Source organism: Nycticebus coucang, chromosome 23 (assembly GCF_027406575.1).
Source record: "Nycticebus coucang isolate mNycCou1 chromosome 23, mNycCou1.pri, whole genome shotgun sequence".
Taxonomy (NCBI): Eukaryota; Metazoa; Chordata; class Mammalia; order Primates; family Lorisidae; genus Nycticebus; species Nycticebus coucang.
In genome coordinates, this window is record NC_069802.1 from 3,817,578 (window position 1) to 3,832,681 (window position 15,104).

The 15,104-nt window shown below is 39.8% G+C and overlaps 1 protein-coding gene across 1 annotated transcript in view; it reads left to right on the forward strand.

Annotated features, from left to right (window-relative positions):
- The window catches only part of USP46 (ubiquitin specific peptidase 46), a 63,298-nt gene that overhangs the window by 34,210 nt on the left and 13,984 nt on the right, over window positions 1–15,104 (forward strand). The window contains exon 5 of the mRNA XM_053577781.1: window positions 13,892–13,968. Within this exon, the coding sequence (XP_053433756.1) occupies window positions 13,892–13,968 (77 nt within the window). The remainder of the gene's footprint in view (window positions 1–13,891; window positions 13,969–15,104) is intronic.

Genomic DNA, 15,104 nt, shown 5'->3' on the forward strand with positions numbered 1-15,104 from the left:
TCAAGCCTTTTTTTTGAGACAGAGTCTCACATTGTCGCCCAAAGTAGAGTGCTGTGACGTCACAGCTCACAGCAACCTCAAACTCTTGGGCTCAAGTGATTCTCTTGTCTCAGCCTCTCGAGTAGCCAGAACTATAGACACCTGCCATGATGCCTGGCTATTATTAGAAATGGAGTCTTACTCTAGTTCAGGCTGATCTTGAACTCATGAGCTCAGGTGATCCACCCACCTCAGCCTCCCAGAGTGCTAGGATTACAGATGTGAGCCACCATGCCGGGTCTACTTTTAGAAGCATTCTTATAAAATTGGTTTTCTCTTTTCCTTGAAAGAGTTTGTATACATTCTTATCTATTCTTTGAATGTTTGATAGAACTTAGGACCTGTCTTTGCATCACTTAAAATATGTAGTTCAGTTTGGCTTGCTTTTGATACTTACACGAATGGAATCATAAATATGAGCCTCTGTGTCTTGTTTTCTCTTGCTGTCCCTTGTGAGACTCATCTGTCTTGTAGCCTGGTGCTTTAGTTCATTCATTTTCATTGCCATAGAGCATTCCATTGCGTGAATATACCCTAAGGTACTAATCATTTTTTACTGTTAATGGGTGTTTGGTTGCTTCCAACTTGGGACAATTATGAATAGTGCTGCTATGAACACTTTGATACATATAATCTAGCACATGGAAACCCAGTCTCTCCAGGACATACACGGGGAAGTAGATTTGGTAGGTCAAATGGTATGCTTATTAACCTCATTAGAAAGCATCAGATTCCCAAAATGATTTTTTCAATTTACACACCCATTGTCTGATCACTTCCATCTCTCCACGTCATTTGTCTCCACTGTTTTCATGTGTCTTCACTTGTGCTAATCCAGTGGCTGTGTAGATATTCTTTTATTCAGTAAATATAGTGTTTTTCCACTTTACAAATTTCTTGTAGGTAGGGTTTATTATTATTTTATTTCATATTAATGCGAGGGTACAGACAACTAGGTTGCAGTGTTTGCATGTTGGGTAAAGCCCCTCGCGTAGTTGTGTCCCACACCCAAGAGGCGTGTCATATACCCTTACATTGTGCCCAGTAAGTGGGAGCACACCAATTCCACTCCTTCCTTCCTCTTCCCCCTAAGTTTTCTTTTTCTTTATTTTTTTTTAAAGCATCTTCTGTATAAAAGTCCAATGCACTGAGAATACAATGAAAACTTTGTCCTCATTGAACTTGCAGCCTTAAAGACAGACATTAACAGCAAGATGAATAATCAGTTATGTAGTTACGATTGCAAAAAGCTATGACGAAAAGGTGCAGAGCACTCTGAGCTTACACGGGAACCAGCACAGTGCGGTGTCACACTTCTACGTTTGTAGCCAGGAAACTTGGGCCAGACTGTACAGCTGGTCTAATTTTTTTTTTTTTTAGTTCTCTTTGAAATTAACACCATTACTATTAATAGATCCACCCTGTGGTATTCTGCCTGGATGTTTAGGAGCACTTAGATGATAGGCTCAGTCATATCTGTGGTTAGTTTTTTGTCTGAACAGGTCCCCTGACCCCTACAATGCAAAGATTGCATCCTCAGGTATTTATATTGCAAAAGCTGTTACCTGGCTTTTTAGGTTCTAGAGGGTTACCACCAATAGGAAGCCTGTGTTCAACCCATTCCTCCCAAAATTTTGGACAGTGCCTTAGTATTTATTATACTAGGATTCCAACTGTTTTATACTTGGTTTGCGGAAGTAGGTGAGAGTATTTGGGTGTGTCTCCCTGGAAAATGAGCCATCTGAAAAACATATGTTTGTTCCCCCCTGAAATGATTAGAGGCAAAATTTTATTTCTCTGGAATTATGTGGATATCGCCTCCATTTTCTTAGATCTTTCAGCTGGTTAGGATCCTAGGAGTCACCTAATCTCTCTTCTACCAGTGCCAAGTCTCTTCCGTGATGTCCTAGCCAGTTGGTCATCAGTGTCTGATGGACCCCGTCCAGAGGCAGGGAACTCAATCTCCCAAGGCAAAGCATTCCATTTTTAGAAAGCTCTCATTGTTAGAAAGCTCTCTACTTTCTAAGAAAACACATAGCCCGCAGGCTTTTTCTGTTACTGTAAAATGTTGAGGGCTCAGTGTGCAAGAAAACCTAATGGGAAGAGCTTCCTCCAGGGGAAGAGAACTTGACCCCTCTTTGAGTGATGTCCTGAGCCCAGGGCAGACAGACTTTCGAGTGGGAACTGCCAAGTCTCCCTGCCAGATCTCCCGGTGGGATTAAACCACCCCAGATCTTGAGTGGCAAATTAGTCCCTTGGGGCACCTCGCCATTGTCACTCCCTCAGCCTCTGGTTCCTGCAGTTATGGATAGTCTTTGTGCCAGCCTTACATGCTTAGAAAACAATTTCTTTTCTTTTCTTAGTAAATGTTGCTTATGATTGCAGTGCAAATGTCAGCTGAGAGATTTATGGAGACAAACAGTTTCATTCTGTAGTAGACTTGTAGAGAGACTATTTGAGGGTAATTCATTGCCGGCTTTTCCAGATAACCTTGATAAAGGCACTTCACAATTGGGACTTGGGAATTTTCCACTCTAGCCTAAGTGCTCCCTTGGTTATTCCTTTGTTTGGTTCCTAAGATTTATTAGGCCAGTTGGAGCTTAATTTCATTGTTGTTTATTTTAATTTTCTCCCTTCTTTTTTTTTTTGTAGAGACAGAGTCTCACTGTACCGCCCTCGGGTAGAGTGCCGTGGCCTCACACAGCTCACAGCAACCTCCAACTCTTGGGCTTACGCGATTCTCTTGCCTCAGCCTCCCGAGCAGCTGGGACTACAGGCGCCCGCCACAACGCCCGGCTATTTTTTTGTTGCAGTTTGGCTGGGGCTGGGTTTGAACCCGCCACCCTCGGCATATGGGGCCGGCGCCCCACTCACTGAGCCACAGGCGCCGCCCTCTCCCTTTCTTTTTAAGCAGTTCTTTAATCTGGAAATCTGTGGTTTTTCACTGCTTCCTAATGGCTTTTATATCTGTTACTGGAGCCAGAAGTTTGTTTGAGGAACTGCTTTGTGAATCACTGATTTTACAGGTCCTTCTTGCTTTGTTTCAGGGTTTCACTTTGGCTCAGTAGAGCTCCCCACTTCACAGGCGGGAGTGGTGCTGAGCCATGTGGGGGCATGCTCACGCTCTGGGTACGGAGTCTCAGTCCGAGGGTTTCAGAGGTGGCTGTTGTTGCCACTTTGACGCAGCCCACCTTTTGGTACCACTTGAAGCCACCACAAGGTTTCAGTTCAGGGCCAAGACTGCCTTATCACCTTTCTAAGCCCAGGAAAGGAATCTGGGGCGTAGAATCAGATTTGCATATGACTTTCATCACCTAAGAATTTAACAAGGCTCATGATTTATATGTATGCCCTACATATTAATTTGTTTAGTTAATTGATTTGTAATTATTTTTAACAGAAGAGCAGGTAGGGTCTCTTCTAGCTTTTTTAAACTAGAGTTTTTGGGGTTCCCAAAATTAACCCAGAATTAAGGGCAAAGAAAGGAGAGTAAGATGTCTCTGCACTGGCTGAGAGTGTCGGAGTCGCTCAGTGATGGATGTTTCCTTGGAGACAAACTGTATTTTCACTTACACCAGAATGAGATACTGTGGGTGGGAAGAAAATGGTTTACTTTTCTGGCAGCTTTCTTAGAAGGGAGAGGACCCATCCCCCTAAAAAAACCCAGCCCCTCCTCTCCAACAAAATAGAATTGCATAATCACTCCTTGCTTTTGATTGTGTCAGTCTAGGGCAAGGAGAGAGAAAAATCCAAATGGAAAAGAAAGGTCTAATGCCATCTTTTGATATCTCCAGAGGGTTAATTCACCTGAACAGTGCTTTCCCACACTAATTCTAGAAGCAGTTTGCATTTGGAATTGAGAAAAATACAGTCACGTCCTTCAGTTAATGAAATTTGATTTGTACATTTTTGTTAGATGTCGAAAGGTGGGAAGGTGTTGCAAAGAGCCAGGCCGAGTAGAGTTAACTGCGGAGATTTAGTGAGAGCATCTCAAGCAGAGCTGCCACCACCAAGGATGGAAAATGCTGACAGCACCCAGCAGTTCAGGGTGTGGTGCAGGTGTAGATCAGGAGGTGGCTGGAGTGCTGTGACAGAGATCAAAGGTCACCTGCTGGAGACCGGGTAAAAGATCAGAGGGTTATCTGCTGTAAATCTACAACCTGGAAGGACTATTTCACAGAACCAGAAGAGACATTGCAAGTTCTCTTCTTTGCCTAATGAATGTCTAGATCCACAGAGGTAGAGAAGGACCAGCAATTTCTATTTGCTTAGGAATAATTAGACCTTTTAGTTCTTTAAGAGCCTGTGGCTCAAAGGGGTAGGGCGTCGGCCCCATATGCTGGAGGTGGCGGGTTCAAACCCCACCCCTGCCAAAAACTGAAAAAAAAAAAAAAAAAAAAAATTTTTTTTTTCCTCCATACTTCTTTCCATAGAGGCTGTATTAGTTTGCAGTTCCATCTGAGCAGTGCAAAAGTGTTTGCAGATTTGGGACTTTGTAGGCTAATCTCACTGGAGTTAGGTGATAGCTCAGAATGGTTTTGATTTGCATTTTTCTGATGATTAAAGACAATGAGCATTTTTTCATGTGTGTTTGTTGGCCATTGGTCTGTCATCTTCAGAGAAGTTTCTGTTCCAGTCTCTTGCCCTCTTATAAATAGAGTTGTTTGTTATTTTCTTGTTGATTAATTTGAGTTCTCAGTAGATTCTAGTTACCAGCCCTTTGTCAGGTTTGTAATGTGCAAAAATCTTCTCCCACTCTGAAAGCTGTCTGTTTTATTTAGCTGTGGTAGGTACCCTTAGCTGTGTAGAAGCTTTTTAGCTTGATCAAATCCCGTTTATTTATTTTTGGTGTTGCTGCAATTGCCAGGGGGGTCGTCTTCACAAAATCGTTTCCCAGGCCAATATTGTCGAGCATTTTCCCCAGTCATCCTCTAGAATTTTTATTATTTCATGTCTTAAACATTTAAGTCTTTTAACCAGCAAGAGCCAATTTTTGTCGTTGGTGATAGGAATGGGTCCAGTTTGTTTTGTACATGTGATTAACCGGGTTCTCCTAGCACCACTTATTAAATAGAGAGTCTTTCCCCCCATACGTGCTTTTGTTTGGTTTATCAAAGATCAGATGCCGTGTGTGGCTGGATTCATCTCTAAATTCTCTATTCTATCCTGTGGATCTGTATCTCTAAAACTCGACTTTCCATTTGATCCTGCAAGAAGACCAAAAATGATTTACCACAAAGGCATTTGCACCAGAAGGTTTATTGCAGTCCAGTTTACAATTGCCAAGTCGGGAAGCAACTGAAATGCCCATCAACCTGTGAATGGATTAACACATTGTGGCATGTGTACACCGTGGAGTACTGTTCAGCCATAAGAAAAGATGGAGACTTTACATCTTTTATGTTTACCTGGATGGAGTTGAAATACGTTCTTCTTAGTAAAATATCTCAAGAAGGAAAAAAATATCCATTGTACTCATTACTAATATGAAACCAATGAATACATAAACAACTACACACCCACATGAATGATAAAGCACAAATATAGTCTGGCAAGGGGGAGAGGAAGAGGAAGGGGAGGGGAGGGAGGGCAATTGGTGGAAAGATGGAGGGTAAATGGTGGGATCTCCCCTGATGTGCACAATGTGAGGGTGTTCAGCACGCCCCCCTGGGTGAAGGGCTCAACTACAACTTGAACCTCAGAATTGAAAACAATATAACCTAAAAATATGTACCCTCATATTAATTTGAAATTTAAAAAAAATAGGAAAAACCTAGTATCTAAATAAAATAAAGTCCCTAGTTATAAAAGAAAAGATAAGAATAGACACATTGGAGGTAGATGAGACTAATAAGACCTACTCTGTTCTTTACTTCATGAGTGTTTAATCCACCACCATCCTCCAGGCTTAATGAGTGTTTATCCAGGAGGTAGAGAAAGACACACTTTTCTCTCTCTCCCTGAAATAATTAAGTAGAGCAAAATTTGCATCCAAAAGGACAAAATGTTTCCCCCTCTTCCTGTAAGAGCTGAGGTAGAATCTGATCTAATTTATGATCTCAGTAAGCTATTATCCTTCTGTTTTCTTTCAGAAAAGGGCCATTTAGGTTAAGTAGAAAGTTTTACTAATTTCAAAATATACTCCCTGTGGATTGTTTAAAAAATTAAAAAGAAATGTATAAAAAGAAAATAAATCATTCCTAATTCTGCCACTTGAATGCCACTGTTGATGTTTAGATATCCTCTTATTTGTTCAGTCTTTTGTTTAATTATTGTTCATTTAGTAAATATTTATTAAGTACCTACTGCATCCTGGGAATTATTTTAAGTATTACAGATATAGCAGTTAAAACAGAAAAGATGTTCCTTGCTATTTTGTTTAGTAATATTTGTATATAAAGCTATAAATTTCTTTGAGCACTGCTTTAGACTAGTCCCAGAATTTTTCTTATTTTTAAAAATGTTCTTAATTTTTTTTTTTTTTAAAGAGACAGTCTTGCTATGTTGTCCCGGCTGGTCTCAAACTCCTAAGCTTGAGCAATCCTGTGGTCTCAGCCTGCCTCCCAAGCAATAGGGATTACAGGTGTGACCCATTGTGCCAGGTATCCCATGGTTTTGATGTTAGGTTTTCTTTGCCATTCTTTAAAAATATTTTCTATTTTTTCTTGTGATTTTTTTTTCTTTGATCCATGCATTAATTGGAAGTATATTGTTTAAAATCCCCAATCTTTGGGATTTTCCTACATATCCTAAAAGTATTGATTTCTAATTTCATTAAGGTTAGAGAATATATTCTTTATGATTTTCATTATTTTGAATTTATGGAGGTTTGTTTTATCTCCTGACATATGGTCTGTCCTGTTAAATATACCATCTGCACCTTGAAGCTATTGACATTTTGCATCAGTGCTTCTCTGCTGTGGGAGGCTGCCTAGTGCAGCACAGGATGTTTGTTCATCATCGTCCTTGGCGTCCACCCACTAGATGCGAGTAGTAGCTTCCAAGATATGACAGTGAAAAACATCTCATTGCCAAATATCCCCCGGAAGCAAACTTTCTCCCTTTGAGAACCACTGAGTTGAAAAGAATGTAACTTTGGCAGTTGCTGGATGTTGTATTCTTTAATTGTCGGCCTTTCTATCAGTTGCAGAGAAAGGCGTATTAACATCCCCATATGGGATTGCCCTATTTCTTGTTCCAATCCAATTTTGCTTCATGAACTTTTTGACTTTTTAAAAACAACTTTGTTGAGGTATAATGTACATACTATAAAATTAAGGCATTTTGTGATTTTAGTAATTTGCTCAGTTGTGCAATTATCACCGTACACAATTTTAGAACATTTCCATCACACCAGTAAGGTCTCTTGTATCTGGCATTTAATTCCTGTTCCCAGTTTCAGGTCACTGCTAATCTTTTTTCTGTCTTTAGAGATAGATTGGTCTTTTTTTGATGTTCATGTAAATGGAATCATATAACGTGATCATTTATATCTGACTTGTTTTGCTTACGTAACAGTTTTGAAGTTCATTGGTGGTGCAGCCTGTATCAGTAGTTCATTCCTTTGAATTGGTGAGTAGTGTTCCAGGTTCATGTGTTTTTGAGGCTCTGTTATATGGGTGAGGCTCCATATTTGATGGTTATGTTTTTCTGATGAATCGACCCTCTTATCATTAGGAACTGACCTTTTTAATTTTCCTCTTAATAATTCTGTCTTAAAATTTATTTTTCCTGATAGCCTTCTTCATACTTATGTTAACTCCTCAGTATGTCTTTGTCTTTTTCTGTTTATGTCCAACATATCTGTGTCTTTGTATAGAAAGTGTAGCTCCTTCTTCAACTGCTGCCTTTTACTTAGGTTTTTTAGTCCATTTATGTTTACTGTAATTATTGGTGTAGTTGGATTTGGGGCTATCATTTTACTGTTGTTTTCTATTTATTCTCTCTTTTGTTTTTCTGTTTGTCCTGTATTTTCCTTTTTAGATCATTTAAATGTATACATTCTTTACTTTTCATGATCTACTTAATAACAAAATACATATAACATGTACGTGGGCCACTATGAAAGTTTTGAGACATTAGAAATATAGTCAGCTGTGTCCTTTGTGATTCACATTTGTAAGTTTCAACTTGCTTGGCTTATCAGTGTTTCTGAGAGGACTTTGTTTTTTTCTGTCCATGAGGATTTTATGTTTCTTGAGTTGTGTGTATCTCAAAACTTCAGTAATGACCAAGATAGTTGTTACATGTATTATGTCTGTAGTCATATGGCAATATAAACCTCACAGGACAGTGTCATAATTTTACCTTTAAACCGGCATAAAAGTATAATTTTTTTTTAAATTAAGAGAATTTACACAGATATTTATCATACTTGATATAGTTTATTCTTGAGGATCTGGATTTTAAACTGGTATCATTTCCCTTTGGCGTGAAGTTTGTCCTTTTACCTTTCTTATAGTGGCGGTCAGTTAATTAGTTCTCTTCATTTTTATCTTTATTATTAAAGAATCTTATTTATGAATTATAAGAGTTCTGATTGATAATTTCTTTTTTGAGCACATAGTTTGTTATGAGAGGTCAGTTGCCTCTCATAACAAACTAGTTGAATCATTCTCTTGTATATAATGTGTGGATGCTTTTTTCCTCTAGATGTTTAAGATTTTCTTTTTATCTTTGATGAAAGATAACAGTTCAACAGTTTGCCTGTGATGTACCTTGCCTAGCCTTTTTGTATTTATCTTTCTTGGTGTTTATTGGACTATCTTAAAGCTATTAATGGAAGTCTTTCGCTAAACTTAGAAAACACTCAGCTGTTACTTTTCAAATAGTTTTTCTATGTTGTTCTCTCTCCTTTTTCCTGGTAGGACTCTAATAAGTCCTCTGTACCAGATCTAAAAGGTCCCTAGATATCTATTAATTTTTATTTCAGTCTTTTTTCTTATTTCTCTCATTGGATAATTTCCTTAATCTGTCTTCACATTCATTTGTTCTTTCTTTTCTTTTCTCTTGTTTATCCATATATTATAATTAATTAATTAATTATTAAATCATAGCTGTGTACATTAATGCTATCGTGGGGTACAAAGTGCTGTTTTTATATACAATTTGAAATATTTCCATCTAACTGGTTAACATAGCCTTCACGGCATTTTCTTACTTTTTGTGTTAAGACATTTATATTCTACATTTAGTAAAGTTCACATGTGCCCTTGTAAGATGCACCCTAAGTGTGGTCCCACCAATTACCAGCCCTCCCCATCCTCCCCCTATTTCATTTCCTTGATCTGTCTTCACATTCATTTGCTCTTTCCTCTATTTCCTTGATCTGTCTTCACATTCATTTGCTCTTTCCTCTGTCATTTCCTTGATCTGTCTTCACATTCATTTGCTCTTTCCTCTATTTCCTTGATCTGTCTTCACATTCATTTGCTCTTTCCTCTGTCATTTCCTTGATGTGTCTTCACATTCATTTGCTCTTTCCTCTGTCATTTCCTTGATCTGTCTTCACATTCATTTGCTCTTTCCTCTGTCATTTCCTTGATGTGTCTTCACATTCATTTGCTCTTTCCTCTGTCATTTCCTTGATGTGTCTTCACATTCATTTGCTCTTTCCTCTGTCATTTCCTTGATCTGTCTTCACATTCATTTGCTCTTTCCTCTGTCATTTCCTTGATCTGTCTTCACATTCATTTGCTCTTTCCTCTGTCATTTCCTTGATGTGTCTTCACATTCATTTGCTCTTTCCTCTGTCATTTCCTTGATCTGTCTTCACATTCATTTGCTCTTTCCTCTATTTCCTTGATCTGTCTTCACATTCATTTGCTCTTTCCTCTGTCATTTCCTTGATGTGTCTTCACATTCATTTGCTCTTTCCTCTATTTCCTTGATCTGTCTTCACATTCATTTGCTCTTTCCTCTGTCATTTCCTTGATGTGTCTTCACATTCATTTGCTCTTTCCTCTATTTCCTTGATCTGTCTTCACATTCATTTGCTCTTTCCTCTGTCATTTCCTTGATCTGTCTTCACATTCATTTGCTCTTTCCTCTATTTCCTTGATCTGTCTTCACATTCATTTGCTCTTTCCTCTGTCATTTCCTTGATGTGTCGTCACATTCATTTGCCCTTTCCTCTGTCATTTCCTTGATCTGTCTTCACATTCATTTGCTCTTTCCTCTATTTCCTTGATCTGTCTTCACATTCATTTGCTCTTTCCTCTGTCATTTCCTTGATGTGTCTTCACATTCATTTGCTCTTTCCTCTGTCATTTCCTTGATGTGTCTTCACATTCATTTGCTCTTTCCTCTGTCATTTCCTTGATCTGTCTTCACATTCATTTGCTCTTTCCTCTATTTCCTTGATCTGTCTTCACATTCATTTGCTCTTTCCTCTGTCATTTCCTTGATGTGTCGTCACATTCATTTGCCCTTTCCTCTGTCATTTCCTTGATCTGTCTTCACATTCATTTGCTCTTTCCTCTGTCATTTCCTTGATGTGTCTTCACATTCATTTGCTCTTTCCTCTGTCATTTCCTTGATGTGTCTTCACATTCATTTGCTCTTTCCTCTGTCATTTCCTTGATCTGTCTTCACATTCATTTGCTCTTTCCTCTGTCATTTCCTTGATGTGTCTTCACATTCATTTGCTCTTTCCTCTGTCATTTCCTTGATCTGTCTTCACATTCATTTGCTCTTTCCTCTATTTCCTTGATCTGTCTTTACATTCATTTGCTCTTTCCTCTGTCATTTCCTTGATCTGTCTTCACATTCATTTGCTCTTTCCTCTATTTCCTTGATCTGTCTTTACATTCATTTGCTCTTTCCTCTGTCATTTCCTTGATCTGTCTTCACATTCATTTGCTCTTTCCTCTATTTCCTTGATCTGTCTTTACATTCATTTGCTCTTTCCTCTGTCATTTCCTTGATCTGTCTTCACATTCATTTGCTCTTTCCTCTATTTCCTTGATCTGTCTTCACATTCATTTGCTCTTTCCTCTGTCATTTCCTTGATGTGTCTTCACATTCATTTGCCCTTTCCTCTGTCATTTCCTTGATCTGTCCTCACATTCATTTGCTCTTTCCTCTGTCATTTCCTTGATGTGTCTTCACATTCATTTGCCCTTTCCTCTGTCATTTCCTTGATCTGTCCTCACATTCATTTGTTCTTTCCTCTGTCATTTCCACTTCATTAGTGTATTCTGTCTTTCAGTTGTAGAATTTCTATTTTATTCTTTTTTATTATTTCTCTGCTGGGGTTTTCCTTTTTTTTTTTTTAATTTATATACTTTCTTTTATTTTAGTGAAAATAGTCATAAAGGCTCCTTAAATTCTCACCTGCTAATTCCAGTATGTGCATCATCTCATATGATTAGGGTTAATCTAAATTGATAACCCTCATAACTTTAGGGTTAATCTAAATTGATTTTCTTGTATTTTAATAATGTCTTATATAAGTAGGTTTCAACCTTATTTGAGACATTGAGCATATTAAATTTCAGGGACTCTGGATTCTGTTATTTTCCTTCCATGAATATTGAGTTTCAGCAGGCAGTTATCTTGATGGACTCAAACTACAAACTCTGTTTCTTGGATGGCAGCTTAAATCTTGGATCAGCCCTTTTGCCTCTAGCTGAGTTGCTTTGAATGTACTCTGTGTGTGTGCAGTTCAGGGGTCAGCCAGATGTGGGCCAAGTTCTCCTTTCCTTTCCAGTGGATAGTGGTTTCCCAGATTTAGTCTTCAGGCTCCCAGACCAGCAAGACTGCATTTTCCCCCACAGACCCTCAGGTAAAGGCTATGAAACCAGGAACTCATTCTTACAGCTCTCCTCCTCCACGTGTGGATGCCCCGTCTGCCTGCTTGTGTTCACTCTCCAGTCCCTTCAGGTAGCTGCTTTTAGTTTGTGGTTATCTGAGTTCACAGTTTTATGGAGCCATGTTGGTGTATACTAGGATCTTTGTTATCACTGAAGCCAGACTTTTGAACTTTGATTTTAGTAAGAAGACAGATAAACAAATACAAATAAAAGGTATATTATGTGAAGTGGCTGTATGAACCACCACAAAACTCTGAACCTGAACTATTGTTTATTATTATAACTCATGCAACTGTGGGTTGCCTAAGGGTTGTCTGAACTATGTGTTTGTAGTTCAGCTGGCTCAGTCATGTGTCTGCAGGGTGGCTGGGGCTTTCACTGTAGATCAGCCTTGGCTGGGGCACCTTGTTTAGGATGGCTGTCCTTCATGGGTCTCCCCTCTTCTTCCTGGGAACAGCAGGCTAGCCTGGGTTTACCCTTAGGGTGACACAGGAGAGCAATTTCACAAATGCTTGTTCCAGCCTCTGCTTGTAACCTACCTTCTAGCATCCCACTGGCCAGGGCAAGTCACGTGCCTACTCTCAGAATTAAAGGTAAAGAAACATATCAGCTCTTGATGAGTGGATCTGTAGTTATATGGCAATGAAGCCAGTACAGACCACCACTGCATTCTACCATAACAGAAATAAATGCCATTAAAAATAATAATAATAAAAGCAGAACGGTATAAATTGGTAAGGGAGGGAATGTGTGTGTGTAAATATGGAGATACCTTTTTTATACAAACTTGGGATGAGTTTATGTATAGTTGTATAGCCTACTTTTTCATTTAATATGATAAACCATTGCCAAATTTTAGCCTATGTAAAATTTTTTCTCCTCCCTGATTTATTGAGTACTTCTTTTTTAAAGCACTTGGCATGTATTATCTTGTTTCATTCTTATAGCCTTATAAGACAGGTACTCTTACCCCCCTTTACAGATGAGGAGACTGAGGTACAGAGGCTTTGTAACTGGCCTGAAGTCATCCACTTTGTAAGTGGCAGAGATACAGGCAATGGGTCAGGGCAATACTAATTCTTGTGTGTACTTCAAAAAGTGTAAAAAAGTGTACTCACATCTCTGAATAGTTCCTTAGACAATTTCTGGAACTTGGGGTCATAGTGTAGTTGTCACACTGTGAAAGGAATGCTGTTTTAGATCTGCCATCTGATAGACCATGTCAAGGTTGTTGCTGAACCAACCTGTTGCTCCTGCTGCAAGAGCAAGACAGTCCAACCCCAGGGTTGCTGGTGTCAGTGGAGGGTGGACCCTCGCTGAGCCCTGACAAGCACCAGAGCCAGACTTAGTGTGCTGTGAATGTGGGAGGCCAAGGAGCAGCTGGCAGCAGGACGTGGCTCTGCTGAGAACTTGCCACAGGCTCCAGGCCAGCCCTGAGTCTGCTTGTATCACAGACAGCACAGAGCTTGCAAATGATGACTCTTCCTGGCCTGAGGACAGTGTGGTCAGTTTGGCTGTCCAGCCCTTCTCACATCTGTCTCCCTGGCCCCATGCGTAGCTTGAACGAGCAGTCTCAGAAGGGAGGGAGTAATTTCTGAGGAGCTGGCAAAAAGTCAGAACCACTCGTGAAGGGGTGGTCACCTGAGGCTCCAGTTTTCTAGGTCTCCAGCCCTTTTCCATCTCCTTGTTTCCATCTCCCCATCTCTGTCAGTCTGGGGTGCCATGTGGGTATTCATACTTCCTAATTTGAAACGAGAGAAAATGTGTGGATGGGAAGAGAAATCTGGTTGAGTTTTAATTACTGGAAGTTCTGAATCAAAACTGGGATAGGGAAGAGGTTAAATTGAGAATTTGGGATTGTTCTCTAGATTGGGTTGTTTTTAGGTAACTCTGGAGACCAGAGAGTGTATCTCACCACACTTAGGATTTTTACTGCGGTTTATGATTACGTATAAATGTTCAAAATTGTATCTGCTATGTCTATAGTGTATTTTGTGTCTAATATATTTTTCTTTTTCTTTTTTTCTTTTTTACTTCAGGTTAGTAGCAAAGATGAAGATTTTCTTGACCTTTCTGTTGATGTGGAACAGAATACGTCCATTACCCACTGTCTGAGGTAACCTCAGGGACTCTCTCTGATGTGGTTGAGCTTTTGAACAGGCCAGTCAATTAACAGGGGGAAGATCCTGTGTTTCTTCAGGAGATAAGCTTCCTTTTCTCTTAAGCCAATATGATGCTATTATTTTCTATTTCTCTTTTCCCAAGAGAGATTAAAAATAAGTATATGTGGTGTAGAGAAGAGTCCCACTGGAAAAAGAGAGGATGAAATGGAAGTCATTAAGTTACAAATACATCTGTGATCTTTAATGCAGATGGGTGCTTTGGCCTTCTGCTGCCTTTGTCTGTCTCTTGCTGTCTCATACACAATCACACAATTAAGTTAATAGCTGCGACAGATCTTACCACTATGCTTTCTTTTTCTAAGATAATCTGTTTTAAAAATTTTGTGCTTAGGCTGAGAACCAATGGAGGAATTGCCTTTTCCTCCATCTTTTCAGTGTTCTCCTGGAGCCCATTCACAGACAGAAGTTCCTCCTCTCTAGGGCTGAGAAAAGACAGGGAGCCCAGAATGTAACAGCAGCCCTCAGCCAGGATCGCTGTGGCTACTGTGCGTTGACAGATGCATTGAAAACGTGTTCAGAGTTGCCTTGACTCCCTTTCCCCCCTTACTCCCTTCTTCGTCTCTTCTTGTTGTTATAAGGGCTTATGGACACGGGGATAGAGGCGTGACGCTCACACGAGGCCCCACTAGTGGGAACGCACAGACTGGTCAGTGCTCCAAGGAAGCGAACCAGGCCTGGAGAGTGGCTGCTGGAGGGGCCAGTGTAGACAGAGTGGCCAGAGCAGGCCTTTCCATCAGGGTGTCCCTGCTCAGCCACAGAATGTTATAGTGTTATAATGAGGCGCTGGATTTTTATCAGTAAGGACCAAGTAACAGGACTATATTTGTTTAGGAGGTCAGGCTACTTGGAACCTACTAAAAGAATAGATTAAAGGCACTTGCATGGTGGCTGACTGTTGGAAAGTCATCTTTCATGGCAGGTCGCCAAAAGCAGCTTGGAAGAGCATCTTGGCTCATCTGGGTGTGATGCATTGTGTGAGCTGGGGGCTGATTGCTCCCCATTTCCCAGGGCTCTGGGGTCTCCCTTCTCCCACCCCACTTATAGTGACCTCAGTGTTCCCTATTGATTT